Source organism: Crotalus tigris, unplaced genomic scaffold (genome assembly GCF_016545835.1).
Source record: "Crotalus tigris isolate CLP2741 ecotype Arizona unplaced genomic scaffold, ASM1654583v1 scf7180000017685.4511686, whole genome shotgun sequence".
NCBI classification, from domain to species: domain Eukaryota; kingdom Metazoa; phylum Chordata; class Lepidosauria; order Squamata; family Viperidae; genus Crotalus; species Crotalus tigris.
This window is the reverse complement of record NW_024096565.1, coordinates 4,443,354-4,458,726: the sequence shown is the minus strand read 5'-3', so window position 1 is coordinate 4,458,726 and position 15,373 is coordinate 4,443,354. Positions and strand designations below refer to the sequence as shown.

General features: G+C 35.8%; 1 protein-coding gene across 17 annotated transcripts in view; it reads right to left on the bottom strand.

Annotated features, from left to right (window-relative positions):
• Positions 1-15,373, bottom strand: part of DOCK9 (dedicator of cytokinesis 9) — a 118,876-nt gene that overhangs the window by 21,106 nt on the left and 82,397 nt on the right. For 10 of the 17 annotated variants that reach the window (XM_039337767.1, XM_039337777.1, XM_039337768.1 and 7 more), the window contains exons 34-38: positions 15,020-15,153; positions 12,188-12,302; positions 11,193-11,259; positions 10,141-10,188; positions 7,672-7,808 (exon numbers count right to left, since the gene is read on the bottom strand). In XM_039337767.1, the coding sequence (XP_039193701.1) occupies positions 7,672-7,808; positions 10,141-10,188; positions 11,193-11,259; positions 12,188-12,302; positions 15,020-15,153 (501 nt within the window). Of the gene's footprint in view, positions 1-7,160; positions 7,205-7,671; positions 7,809-10,140; positions 10,189-11,192; positions 11,260-12,187; positions 12,303-15,019; positions 15,154-15,373 lie in introns of all 17 variants that reach the window. The other 7 variants (XM_039337781.1, XM_039337783.1, XM_039337775.1 and 4 more) reach the window with 3 other exon arrangements.

Here is a 15,373-nt window from a genome sequence, read left to right as displayed (position 1 = left end):
ATATAGCACAGATTAACAACATAGTTTATTCAATTAATATAAACATATGCATATAAAAATAAAAGAGAAAATGCAATTCTCCAAGTTGGCAGACACAAAAAGTAAGCCTTTTTATGAGCCATGTTATTATATTTGGCATTTTTAAAGAGAATCAGACACAACAAGGTTCTGGATTCTGTCCTAGTCATAGAGTTGCTTCCATAGGATCCATCCAGAAAAAATATATGGTACTGCTCCTGTTTGCTATCTCCCTCTGCATTTTTCCCTTTTAGGAACAGAGAAAGGCTTAGGTACAAAGAAACAGATAGCAATGAAGTTTATTCCTACTTGATATTATTACAGGTATTGTGTGAAACTTTCGTTCATCAAAAACTATGGTTTGATGATATCCATACTATATGAAAAATTACAGCTTGGATTGTTGAAAAAAGGAGGGTAAAGAACATAAAATGTGAAACGAAATAAATACATTAATTTCAAATACAAATATTAATGAAACCTGAAGCCTTTTTTTCTAGGTAGTATGGATAAACCAATAAAAACAGTATGGGACACTGTTTCTTAACATGGTGACCGCTGAAAGGATTGTTTATGGTAAGCATTAGAAGGAAAAGAGGACAGCGAATATTGAAGAATGGATTTTAAAATTGACAATTAGCAGAGATGGCAAAATTAACTGCTTTGATTAGAGACAATGGATTAGACAAGTTTACAAGAGGTGGAAGCCATTTGTGGACTTTCTATGTGTTAAATACATAACAGATGGTTACAGAGGGATTTGAAGATTAGTTTTACCTTTGGGATTACCTCTTGACTGTTTCTGTACACACGTACGTATGTACTTACATACATACACACACACACACAAACACACACACACATATATATACATATATATATATACACACACACATATAGACATACATATACACATACATATACGAGGTGGATTTTTTTAATGTTTAATGTTAGATATATTTGATATTTGGGGTCTTTTGTTTTGTTTTTGAACACATGGTGTTTTGCTCTTGGTGTCAGATGTTAGGTTTTTTTTTCTTTTTGTTTTGTATTTTATCTATGGAGACATTTTAAAAGAAATAAATAAATAAACAAAAATATAGATGAGTTATATATTTTGAAACTGAAAGAAAAAGCACGACAATATAACATATAAACCTAAGTGTATAATACAGTGGTGGCGAACCGGTGGCACTCAGAGCCCTCTCTCTGGGCACACGCTCCATGCCCCTGACATGGCAACCGTCCCTTTTCAACCAGCTGCCCACTAACTCGCTGAGGTCCCACATGGCCAGATGCATCCCAGCACCCATGCGCTCCATGGTCTCTGTGTGCAGTGGCCGATGGTGTCAGGCAGCAGCCACCCCGGTCTCACCTTGCCCTGGGACAATGGCACCCCTGCCCTGCCTCGCCTTACCTCACCCAGCAGGATGAGCCTCCTGCCCACCGCCCCACCTGCCAGAGACCCTCTGGATCTCCCCCAACCCTGCCTGGCTCCCACAGGCGTCCCTCCCCATGAGCAACATCGAGGTGATCACGCCCACCTTGGCTACACCCACCCAATCTGCCATGACCACCACAGCCACGCCCACCCAGTGGGCCACATCCACCTGGCACCTGGCGATAAATAAGTGGGTTTTGGGTTGCAGTTTGGGCACTTGGTCTCTAAAAGGTTCGCCATCACTGGTATAATATGTTGATTTTTATGAAAGATTGAAAATAATCACTGAAGTATATGGTGTAATGAAAAGCTTTGAATATGGGACACATCACTGTTTAGTAATAACAAAAGTGGATCATTAGGTCATTGAGACATATATAAATGAAAGTTTATTGTAATATCATTTAATTTGTCATTAAAATGACAAATTTATGACAAATGATAAAGGGATAACATTTGAATTATAGAATATTTTGTTCAAAAAGTGTTAAAAATTGATTGCCGAATATGATCAGAGCAAGCGTACAACAGTAATTATGTAAGTGTAAGAATAATTGGACTGCTTACTAAACAGTTGAACAATGATGTCCCTTAAGTGGTTTATATCTATGACTAAGTGTTTAAGGATGTCTACAATGATAGTAGGATGTGAATGTATATGTTTGTACAGATGCCTGTGCATGACTGTGAACCACAACAATTTGCAGTGAAAGTTAGCAGATTAGAACAAAATTAATGTACCAAAGAAAAAGAAAATGTTTGACAAAGAAAATGAGGTGAATAAAATAACAAGTTGCATATAATGGCACAAAATCAGATGAATTGTGTATCTTGCTAATATCTGTATACAACTAAAAGACTCCTCTCTATCTGTAACCTTTAATTAGTTGAAAATTAGGCAATAATTTTGAAGCAAGGTACTTCAAATGGTATTTAATGAACACATCCAAAATCCAGAACCCATTACTCATGTGGAACTAAAATTTTAAGGCTCTTCAGAACAATTGCATTTGCAAACTTGTGTGGGCTTTCAACATATCCTTGCAGCTTCCCACAAACAAAATCAGTGAGGAAGCCAGCAGGGAGTTAGAAGTCTCTCCCTCCAGAATGGGACAACTTGCTGCAGCCAAGTTGTCACTGTGGGACAACTTGCCGCAGGACAATTCAACAAATACAGAATTAAATAATTTCAGTGGAACCATGGCCATTAATAATAAAATAAAGTTAATCCAGAAATAGAAGAGTTATAATAATTTCAATGAAAATATGATCATCAATGATAAAAGTAACTGGTGAAATGATTGAATTATCCCGCAGCAAGTTGCCTTAGACTCTCTCGTGCGTACACTGGGTTTTTGCCTACCCATGGTCATTCTGTTTCTATTTAGGGAAGGGAAGGAAGTATCTCTGAATAGGTCATGGGTTGTCTTGTGTTTACTAAGGATAGCAAAATTAGGAAATTGTAAGACATATACATTCCAGTGGAGAAGAAAGCATCTGTTCCAAAGAATATAACAATATAAAAAGAGAATATTTGTAGTTCAGGGTTGAAATGAGAAGTCCTTGATGCTCTCTGAGTGTGGTTGTTTTCTTTCAAAGCTTACCCAAACTAGGTAACTAGACAACTGATAATGTTACCTAGTTTGGGTAATGAAACCCTTGAAGAAAACAACCAAGTTTTGAGAGCCCAAGTACCCCTCAATATAAAAAGAATTTTAAAATATCTCTGTTTAAGAATATGCTTCTGCTGATTTTATTATATGTTAGAATTGGCTATGGTAAAACAAAATGTTCAGTTGAATGAAAAGAAAATGGCATACAGTATTTGTGTGTGAAAAACAACAAATAGATGTCAAAAATCTTCTCTCAGCTTTGGTGATTAGGACAGATGCTGTGTTCCAGCCTCCTGTCCTCTGGCCCAATGTCGGGTCATCAGAGCCTCAGGGGCTATCACTTTCTGGCTGCTGTTGTTAAATGCATGGTCGGTCTACAATAAAATTCCACTCATCCACAACCTTACCATTCATGAAAGGGCATGTATCAGTGATACCTGGTTGGGCATGAAAGGGAGAATGCCCTTGTTAGAAATGAAGTAGGGGCAGTAGTATGGTAACTGTCATGTGACAGAGAGTAGTAGCATCCAGGAGCATTGCTCTCCAGTTAACTGTAAATGAAATCCTGTTTGTGAAGTTAGGCTCCAGGATCATACCAGATTCCCTCCTATATAGCAGCTCTCTACCTGAGCTGCTTGATGTAAGGCACAGGGGAATTTCAACTTGGTCCAAATTACCAAAAATCTGACTCACAGCAGGCTCACATACAAGACCTGTTTTTGTCTCAGGTTGATGGCAAACAATCTGAAAGTAGTGGATGTTACTATAAGTTTCCTATCATGGTCTGATTACTCTCTATGGATCTTGAAGTTCTCTCCAGCAGCATGCCAATACTGTGAGAAATGATCTATTCAATCAGTCTATCCCAGGTGCCTGAGGGATGTAGTTGGGTTTCAGAGGAACTTTTGGGTTGTTTCTGAGCATTCGGGTGCATGATTCACCTAAGGCCTTAGTCTTTGCCTGGAATAAGAATATGATAAAGGCCTTCAAATAGAATACATGTATAAGAGCTCTGTGTATATGTATCCTGGAGTACCTCCTAGTTTTCAGAAACATTCTGGATGACAAAGCAGCATAAGAAATCCCTAGAATGCCCCAATCAGGAAAATGAAGTGTGAACTCAACTAAACATAGTAAAAGCCTTTCTTAAGGCTGATCTTGTGGCAATAAAAGCAGCAAAACATAATTATTCGTCCATCCTCATTTCATCTGCAAAAAACCCTCTGATGGTCTTGTTTAAAATGACCTAATTCCTCCTGGCCAAAGAAAAACCAGAGAACACATAAGAGATATTGTGAGGACTATTACAGGCATCTGTTGGATAAAGTTGCTTGGATTTTCTCACACATAAAGTCCTATGGAGCTGACTGAGTCTTATTTGGTTACTGGGGACAGGTTTTGGCCTGATGAGTTTTAAGACTATGAGTTCAGCTACCTGTAGTTGAGATCCATGTCATTTCTAGTTGTGTTTTTGATAGTTTTCTTCTTTTGAGATTGGTTCCAATTGGTGTTGGTAACAATAGGGAGAGATGTAGCCATAGGTTTTTAAGAAGAGATTGGACAACCATTTGTCTGAAATGGTATAGGGTTTCCTGCTTGAGCAGGGGATTGGATTAGAAGACCTCCAAGTCCTTTCCAATGCTTTCCAATACTCTCTGCAGGTTACCATAAGGTTCAACTGTCTTGCCCTCCTTTTCAACATCCACATGAAACTTTCAGTGAAATCATCAGGTAGAACAATATTCTGATGCATTCAGTTGCATACCTCTGTTTCAGGCAAATTAAATAAACTCTGAACTTGCAGATGTTTTAGAATAGTCATTACTGTTGGCACTGATGATGATGTTAACTAGTTGGGTAATGAAATGTCAACAAGCAAATAACCAAGCTCAGAAAGCACCAAGGACTCTACAATTCAAACCTGAGCAACATACATTCTCTTCTGTTGCAACTCAGTGAAGCCACTGAGTTTATTTCCAATGTTTGGAAGTTGTGAGGGTCTGAATGAGGAGGCTGCATCTCAACCAAGGCAGGAATAAATAGCTATAGGCTTTGAGGCCTCCTGCATCCATAGAGATCCATATATCTTTTTTTTAATGGGATGGTAATATTCCCATTGACTCTCTGTGCAATTTAGGGAATCCTCTTAGATCAGTGATGGAGAACCTTTTAGAGACTGAGTGCCCAAACTGCAACCCCAAACCCACTTATGCATCGTCGAGTGCCCGGTGGGTGTGGCCCATTGGCTGGATGTGGCCTATTGGGTGGGTGTGGCTAATTGGGTGGACATGGCTAAGTGGTAACAGCAGACTGGGTAGGACTAAAAAGTTCAATCAATCAATTCCCACTTTGCAAGAACTTTTTTTTTCCCATGAGAAATTGAAATTGACTGATTGAACCTTTTTTTTTTTTGCACATGGCGGCGGAAGCCTAAAGCGAAAAGGTTTTATAAAACCCAGCTAAAGGCCTAGGACTGGGGCAACAACGTGGGTGCCCACAGAGAGGGCTCTGAGTGCCGTCTCTGGCACCCATGCCATAGGTTCGCCACCACTGTCTTAGAAGCATGGCTCCTGTGAGGAGTAGGTGGCAGCTGTGGCTAGGAAGGTCTTTGCCCAGATCAATCTTGTATGCCAGTTGTGCCCAAGTGGTCCAGAATGCAGTGGTGTGGTCAGTTTGAGATGTTCTACAGTACATTATTGTGATACCTCTGCTCTATGAGCTGTACTGGTCCCAGTTATGCTCCGGCTGCAATTCAAGAGCAGTGTGTCACCTATAAAGCCCTGGTTAGCATAGTGTTGAGTTATTTGAGGAATCCCCTGCCTCCAATTGTTTATGCTAATCCTCCCAGAACTGACAGAGTAGGCATGCTCCAAGTCCCTTGCTTAAAGCAGAGTCATCTAATGCAGGGGTTTCCAACCCCCGGGCCATGGCCCACTACCGGACTTTGAGACTTTCGAAACTGGGCTATTGAAGTGGTGGGGGATGCGCCCCCAAATGGAGCTGTGCATGTGCGTTTGCCTGTTGCTTGCATGGAACCATCCCCCCCGCCAATCCACAAAGTAAAAAAGATTGGGGATCCAGCAAATGTGCTTTATTTATTATAGTGTCTACCCTATGATATATCATTCCACTCAGAAATAATGTGGACCATTACGAAGAGTATATACATATGATTTGGTCATGTAGAAATAATGATCAAATTGCAAAAGAAATGTATGGATGGATGGAGAGGAAGAAGAAAACTAAGAAAGGTAGATTTTGATAGAAATCCTCAAAGCAATTTCAGTAAAAAGTTTGAAGAATAAAATCAGGACATGGACATAGTGAAACCAAGGGTAAGAATAGATAGATATGAAAAAAATCTATCAAAGGATGTCATTTTTAGCTAGGTTTCATTTTCTTTTTCTACATCCTGGCCTTTAATTTCTTTTATTTTCTATTTCTTCCTGTTTCTATATTTTGCTCAATGCTGTGCACTCTAAGAGGGAATAGTGACAGAAATATATGATTTATATTTGTATGTGTCTATGGGTATATATACATACATTATTTCAGCAAGTTGCCTGATCTTGATTTGATGTTTTATTTTAGTCAGAAGATTTAATTAAAACTAAAACTTTAGGTTTAGAAAAACTTTAAAAATTAAATTTTAATAAATTTTAATGAGAAGTTTGAATAATAAAAGCAGTATGGGGTCATAGTGAAAGCGAGGATAGTTTACAATGATAGATAGATATGGAAAAATCTAGTAAATAGTCTTGGTATAAGTCACTTTTAATAAGGTCTCCTTTTCTTTTTCTAAACTCTGGGTTTTAATTTCTTTACTATTTCTTCCTGTTGTTAATGCTCTGCTCAGTGCTGTATACCCCGAAAGTGAATATGACAGGAATATATGAGTGTGTAAGTTTGGATGACTATGTGTATATATGCATATGTTATTTCAGCAAGCTGCCTGTTCTTAACCTGATATTTTCTATTATTAAAAATTGTCTATTGAATGCTCTTCTTACTAATAAAATTGAATTATTTCTAGAGATGATTATTTCATGCCGTTTCAACAAAATCTGACTGTAACCTCATTTTCTTACCATTGTCTACAGAAATTCCAAGCAAACTTGATATTTTTCTCACACTGAAAACACAGAAAAAGTCACTTAATTACTGTGTGCTTCTTCACATCCAAACTAAATCATGGACTTTACATTTTCATAGTATTTTCAAACTACTGCAAAAGGTTTCTCTTGAACTTTATGTCAAAACATGGTCACGTAATCAACTAAGCACATTTCCCCATTTTAAGAGGACAAACTGTAAACTGACACAATTCCCAGCAGCATTGGACACAATAAAAAGCTTTCAAGGTGAACACCACAGAATGTAAATACATAATTTTCACATCTGTAAAGAGTATTTTCGTATGTATGTCAACCATGTTTAACATTGTGTTTGCATTTGATGTTACTGCTGTCCAGTGAGCAGATTCATGTTTTGCTTTGATCTAGAAAACTAAAGTCCATGACATGCTCTGGTGTGGGTTTTGACCTGCCCCTGGTGTTGTGGTACCAGATGAGATTTCAGCTGTTATGTCATGGAACTTACTGTGGCTAAATGAGAGAGAGTTATCCAGGCTGCTCAGCTGCTGTAATCTGGCATGCATCATCCCTGTTCTGTTACGGGAAACAGGCAATGTCTGAGATTTTCGATCATGAACTATGGGTCCCAACCCCTCCTGGTTCCTGCAAGATGAGTGAAATTGGACAGAAGCAAAAGTTAAACATGTTGCACTGCAGCATGAGAGGGAGAGAGTTAGTTAAGCAGCTCAAGCAAAAAATTCCACTAGAGAATGAAAATTCAGAGTAGCTTATTGTGTTTTGAGTTAATGTCCATGTGAACAAATCTAGCCAGCCAAAGCAATTATATATGGCCCACACTATATAGAGACTGTGGCCCATACAATTTAATTCCTAACTGGAAATGTGGGATGGTCTTTTTAAGTTTTTAAATGTTGGATGGTCTTCATATAGTCAGCCACGGTAGTCTTTAAAATCAGACTCAGTCAAAAAGGCTTAACTGTCAGTCAGCCCTGAGCTGTTTTGCACTGATTAGCACAAATAAGTATTTTGCAAGCATTGCAGGGAGTTGTTTACATGTAAAAGTTAAAATATATTGTGGGTCATACACATTTGTGAAAAGAAGTTAAAGGAAAGTCAACAGGTCTTTAATAAGCACACATGCAATTAAAGCAGAATTACGTGAAAAATGCAAACACCTATATCTTACCAGGCAGGAAGGGAGTAGAGCCATATGTTTTGTTAAACTTGCCAGCAATCAAATGAAGGAAATAAGAAAATGATTGGAGTTAGCAATCAGACTAACCTCCTAATGTGTACCACCACCAGACTGACAAGAAACGAAAACCAATACCAGAATTACACATTTCTCTGTTATTCTAACTACAGGGTGTGTAAATGTTGCATGCAATTTCTTTGCTAATACATTCCTTTGGTGCATTTCAATGTGTGTAGAGTTAATATTTATTTGTGAATTTCTTTCAACCCCACAAAAATCAGAAACATGCATGTTTTTAATTTTAATTTCAATATTATCACATGCTGTCTGGATATTTTCTGTGCAATAGCTGTGCAATTACTGTTATTAAATAAATTATTTTTTTCCTTTGTGTAATAGAAGAACAAATCAAGGGAAAGATTAGCTAGAATTCACAGAAATTATCATTATATTTTAATATACAATATGATAATGCTATAATTGCAGTGATTCGAATCCACTGTGTCCTCACCCCAAACTTTATCAGCACTAACATTTACAGACCCAGTTTTCATGATCAGGAAGTCTGAAGTCCGAATGCAAATCTGTTATCTTGAATTTACAACTTAAGATTGCAGGTGAAAGCTCTAGTGTTGGAAACCAGAAATTATTTATTTATTATTAAATTTATATGCTACCTATCTCAATATTCAAAATGGCTCACAATACTAGAGTGTAGATGATGGGTAACTTAAACATGCTGCACACATATTTCTTGGATGGTCTACACCTGCAATCTGAAGTGATACTGAGAATTTGACATTTCTGCAATTTCATAAAAACAGGCTTATGAAGCAGACAAACATAATTGAAAGGGACCCAGTATTTAGTAAACCCAGTGCCTATTTTTAAATAATAATTAACTTCAGAAAACAGTAAATTCTTGCATCTTTATTCTTCCTCACACTTGCAAGAAACTGACATTTGTGTAAAGAAAAAAAAATCAGCAAAAATTCAGATAGGATTGTTTTAAATGTATTTGAGCACAAGAAACGAAAAAAGGAAGAAAACAATGCATGTTTGTATTCAGTATATCCAAACTAAGTCCTTAGAAAATGGAGTGGGCCCTCTGCAGTGTCACTGTCAGTTCCGTCAGTTCCCAGTTGGATCACTACCAATGAGATGGTAGGAGATTGGATATGAGAGAAAATCCAGGCTCCATTGAGTAAGGAGGCATTTCCATTACTTCTGAAGAAGGCTGGTGTGCCCCCTGCTCAAGAAGCTGTTGTTCAATCCAACTGTTTTGGGCAACTTTTGATGTGTCTGCAAGTAACAGGTTCATTCCAAATTATCTGAGAAGGCTACTTTTTCAACATTAAAATGTTCTACTATTTTATTTAATTACTTAATTAAGTAAACTTAATTAAGCACAATCAGCCTTAACCGTGGTCAGGAATGGGAGACATATATGATGATTCTCTCAGACTTCCTACAGTACTAAGAAAATACATAAAGCAGAATGAACAATTCAGGTATCAAATGCTGTATTAAAATATGCTACTTTCCTTAGCCAAATATTCTGTAATCTCTACAGCTACAATAATTAACACAGAATTCTATGTCATCAAAAAATGTCAACGTGAAACAGAAATACATTCAGGAGTCACAGATAACTAAGTCTAATTACTTACCTCTTACTTGGTATGCATTTTCCCCAATGATAAATGGATGTTAGTCAATCATCAAGATTTTAAAGCATTCTGTTGCAATAAAATAACACACTTAACTTATACACATTACCTAGCAATGTATCGCTTCCCCATGTACTGAAATTGATGCAAGCATACTCTGCAAAGAAAACAGTAAGAATTATTATAGATGTTATCTTCAAATATTAAATGCTAGCCATATACTGTAATAAGAATGCTTTATTTCTGGGCTGATGGAAGAAATCAGGTTCAAAAAATGAGACAGATTTCATTTGGTCTTCATCAGAGCTTCCCTTATTATTGTTATTCTTTAGGGATGGCTGAATGGATGAAGTCACTATTTTAGATTTCTGAATTAAGATTTTTTATCTTGCAAGATTTCCTGTAGACCCTACTGGAATTATAATAAAGTCAGTGATTATTAATTGAAATATTAATATTATAAGCTGCCTTTCAATAAAATGTTCAGGATACTTTATAGCTACATAAAAGTACAATAAAAAGAGGTGTTGACCTGAATGAAGTTAATAAAAGGGGATCAGCAAAATGAATTTCATACTGAATTTCAGAAGGATATAGGCTAAAGGAGACTGATCATGGAAGCATAATGGAAAAACCAAAATGTAAGGTCAGAATGGAAATAACACCGAGTAGAGAGCAAAGAAGAAATCATCCTGATTTAGTTAATCTAGTCCTGGTTAACTATCCACAAACTGTGCTAATGTTAGAGACAAGATAAGGAATAGATGAACTTGAATTTGAGATTACCTTATCATGTAGGTACTTTTATAACTGAAATGTTTATGATACTACAACATCATATACAATATTTAGAGAGCCACTCTGGTATGGTAGTTAAGGTATCAGGCTAGAAACCAGAGACTGAGTTCTAATCCCATCTTAGGCACAAAACTATCTGGGTAACCTTGGGCCAGACACTCTCTCTCAGCCCTAGGAAGGAGGTAATGGTAAACCACTTCTGAAAAAATCTTGCCAAGAAAACTGCAGAGACTTGTCCAGGCAGTCTTCAAGAATCGGACACAAATTAACGGAAAAAAGAAATACAATATTTATCTTGAATTTTACATTTAAGATTTATATTGTGCTGCTAATAGGGTAACTATACAGTATATTTAAACTTACTCCGTAAGAGTAAAAAAATCCATAAGTTCTGATGTTGAGGCCTTGTTCCAATATGTAAACAGAGCATCTATAAAGTACAAGAAAAAAAACTGTAATTAGAGCAATTATCTTTAGATTTAAGGAACTAAAAAGAAGCTATAACTCTGCTACATAACGTGAATCCTCCTTTAAAAATACTTACTAATCAATTATGAGTATGTATGTACAATACAGATACTTTTAATAAATAGTTAAGAACCAAATTCAAACCCTTTTCCAGAAACAAATTGAGTTGCCACACTACTGAAGACAGAGCAGAATTTATTACTGATTGACCAAGATCACCCATACTCAGAAACTGATTTATTTAACTTCATATTATTGTCATCATCAAGTCTAAAGCATTTATTATTCAAAGTACTATAGAGGGGATATCCATGAATTAATGATTTTATAAGTAGTGTTGGGAACTGTATGAAACTTAGTTATAATAGTGACAGAATTGTTAATTTTGATCCTGAGAATAATTTAAATTAAATTACCCTGGGGACTATAGTCTGGATGTCCCATGGATATCCTTGAATCTGCTTACCCTCAGCAACACTGAGAACTCAAATAGAATAATGGAGAGCAAACTGATGCAAACTGCTGCTATCCTAAATGAACAGACTTGAGCCATACTTTCAGACACATAGTAGATGCTCTACTAATATTAGAATCTAGATATTCTAATATCTAGATATTTTGGTGCTGAGGAATTAAGTCACTCCAAATCTTCAAATTCTGCACTGCAATTGATCGGGAAGTAACTGGTACCAAAAATGAAGTTGAAAAAGTACCAGAGAAATAAGTATCACAGGAACACGTTTGAGTTTGTGTGTGTTGAGATGAGAAACTTAAAGCGGAGTGTATGCAGAGTTATATGGGAGGGGATCCTTTCTTGTCCCAAACAGCTAATGCACAATTATCCAGAAGGCTATTCCAAATGTACTATGAACAATATAAGTTTCCTTTACCATCTGTCATGCTTTTTAAAACATGAAGGAAGCACATCAGTAAACTCCTTATCTCAGCTTGATCAAGTTTATCACAACGAACAACTGAACTTCCTGAAATGCAAGCCTGCTGGTTCTGAAAAACAAGGCATTTAAGTATTAACATAAAAACATAAATGCAAGCATCCCAATTTCTCAAAAAGAAGACACAATTGTATTCTAACATTCATGAGAACAGTACAGATGATTACAAAATTCAGTATACCAAAAAACTGGACAAAACTGAATTTTATTTTATTAGATGTTTATGTTTTATTACATGTTTCCTACATCAAACTTCTTTAAATATGATATAAATATGTGATTTCATTTAATAATATGAGCAAGCTTTTCTGGGTCATTTTCCTATATTTGCAAGGCTGGGAACCATCCATCTATCATCCAGTCTTTGGATCTTTCATATAAAATTTCAGATTTGTAATATTACCTTTTTATTTATTTTATTAATTTGTTAAAGCAATTTTTCTTTCTCCACAATCCTGTACAGCTGAGAAACAGCCTGGCTCCTTTCCAGAAAACATTTTTAATTCCCTCTATTTCTTTTTCTCTACACCTTTGCCACACCTCTTTTTCTGTGTATCTGCTCTTGTCTTTTAGCATTTTTCTCTATCTCAAAGAATCAAGGCATGCAAGGAGGGACTGATGTATCTAAAGAGGATGAGTGCCAATTTGATCCAAAGTCTAACAATTCCCTACCCGTAATCTATAGATAGAGCTATAACTCAGTGTTTATGTAGTTCATGTGTGAGATAAACTATGATGAGCTGTTAATTTTAAATTGCATATTTCAGTTGCAAAACCAGAAGAATATACATACAAAACACCAGTCAGTGCAGGATGGAATTAGACATTATAAACAAAGCACCGCAAAACATGATGAACAGAAAGAATCCATCATCATTATTCACAAACATTGTAAGAAGTAAGATTTACTTCAGTAGGTAACTCAGAGATGTTCATAACACAGTGTAAAATCTTGCATCGTGCAAGATAAAGACAGTTTGACAAAATTCAGCTCAAGAATATATACTTTTCAATTAATATATTTAGAACAAAGTTTTTCAATCCTTCATTTGTTTTCCTTCATGAATTTGGATTTATTTGGGGATTATCTTTGTCTTTATGATTATTGTTTTTACTCTTTCATTGTTCCGATATACTTATTATTTTTGTTGATATTGTATGCTGTCCAGAATGTCCAGTGGATTGGGGAAAATTCTCATTATGTTTAAACAAATACATTATTTTTTTCTTTTTATCTCGAGGATGAAATTATGCTTCTGAGCTAACCACACAGTTTCATTCCTCTTTGCTGTGATAGCTTCCTACAATATTTGGTGCTGGAAGAAATCTCTGTCCTTTATCTTGCGCCAACTAGAGAAATTTAACTTAACAGGTAAGTAAAAAAAAACATATCAACATCAAAGAGGCTATAAGGTCAATTAGTAAAGCTAACTACCACTCTGAAAATGTACTAAGTAAAAAACATTTTAAAAATTTGAAAATCTTAATACTACAGTCAATTGTTTCACATTAGAATTCATCCATTAGCAAGAAGGGAATAGTTTTAATGACAATTTTACCATTTCCTAGAAGCAGTCTTAAAAAGATATTTTAAAAATATGATTTTGTTTAATTTCCATTTCCCTATATTATTTTGTTTTATTTCCATTTCCATATACATATGGTGTTGTCTAATGATTATTTGAGCTATTTTCTCCTTTAAAAATCTGCTTCAGCGGTTTAGCAAAATTGTCAGAACTCACTGCACTCTTAACAGTCAAACAACCAACCATCCAAACAGGCACAAAAAAATAAATTCTACTTGTAATGGAAGAGTTGCATGACAATTTCTCTCTGGTAAGGGCAGAGTTGTCAGCACTGAAAAATCCACTGTGACCCGTTTTTTCTTGGATGATAAATTGCGCTCTTCTATTCCACTTTTATACACTGCAGATGAAGAATGCCTCCTGAGCAGTTTTTCCCTCTGCCACAAGGCAGGTCAAGGAGAAAATTGATTAAACCATTGTTTTCTTAGCGTACAAGAATTAAGTCCTAATGCTAAAAGTAAAATGCCAATTAAAGGATAAATGTATATTGTATTATATCAACCAAATTATTCTTAGGCAATCAATCTGTAATATTTAATTACTGGATTTGTGCCACTGAAGACTTAATAAATGTTTTATTTAAAAGGTAAAATACTATGCTGACACTTTTTAAACATATTGTTCCTCTTGCAAGGTTTTTAGAATTAAGACATAAATATCCCACACGCACAAACTAAAGAGATTGGCTGCAATATATTGTAAATGTGATATTTTTCCCATTGAAAAATTACTTAAATTTGTGTAAGACTGTGTAACTGTAGCATACACAGCATCTTATTTATGACAGAAATGAAACAGCCTATCTCTTTGATAGAAACAATTTATTTATTTAATTATTTCAATCTAAATGGCCACCCCAGCTCAACGATGACTTTATTTATTAAATTTAGATTCTGCCCATCTCACTCACAGAGTGACTTTGGACATCTAACAAGGTTAAAAGAAAATGTAAAAAACAGGGGAAAACCCAACACACATAGAAACAGCAGCTGAGTTAACAACAGACCTATCAGTCAGAATTCATCATAACCAATGTACAGGGCAGCTCAGCCATCCCACCTGGCTCCCTAATTCAGTGACAAATCCTTGTCTGTATGAAAGGCTGACTGTCCTGACATTTGTAATAGAATAAGAAGATGCTGTATATTTTATTAATACATACAAATACATTAAAAGTTCATACCTTGTCTAGTGAATTGTTCTTTTCACCATGTTTTTCTGGGAGACTATTTCCAGAATCTGTACTTATAAGAGAGCCTCTAGAATCTGCATTCCTCACATAATTAACATTAGGAGTGGAACAAGTATATGGGGATGCTGAATAATGAAATATACACAAAAGGGATGTGTTATAGTCTCAACTGATAAAGAAAAATATTCTAGACAAACAGAAAGCCCAAAAACAAATTTTATCCCTCTGATGTATTTTCTACCATCTCCTGTATCCAGTCTGGCAATACCCACTTTTATTGGAAGGCTTAATTTACTTTTACCTCATCTCACAAGATTTACTTGACTTAACATTTCCCTCAATCAT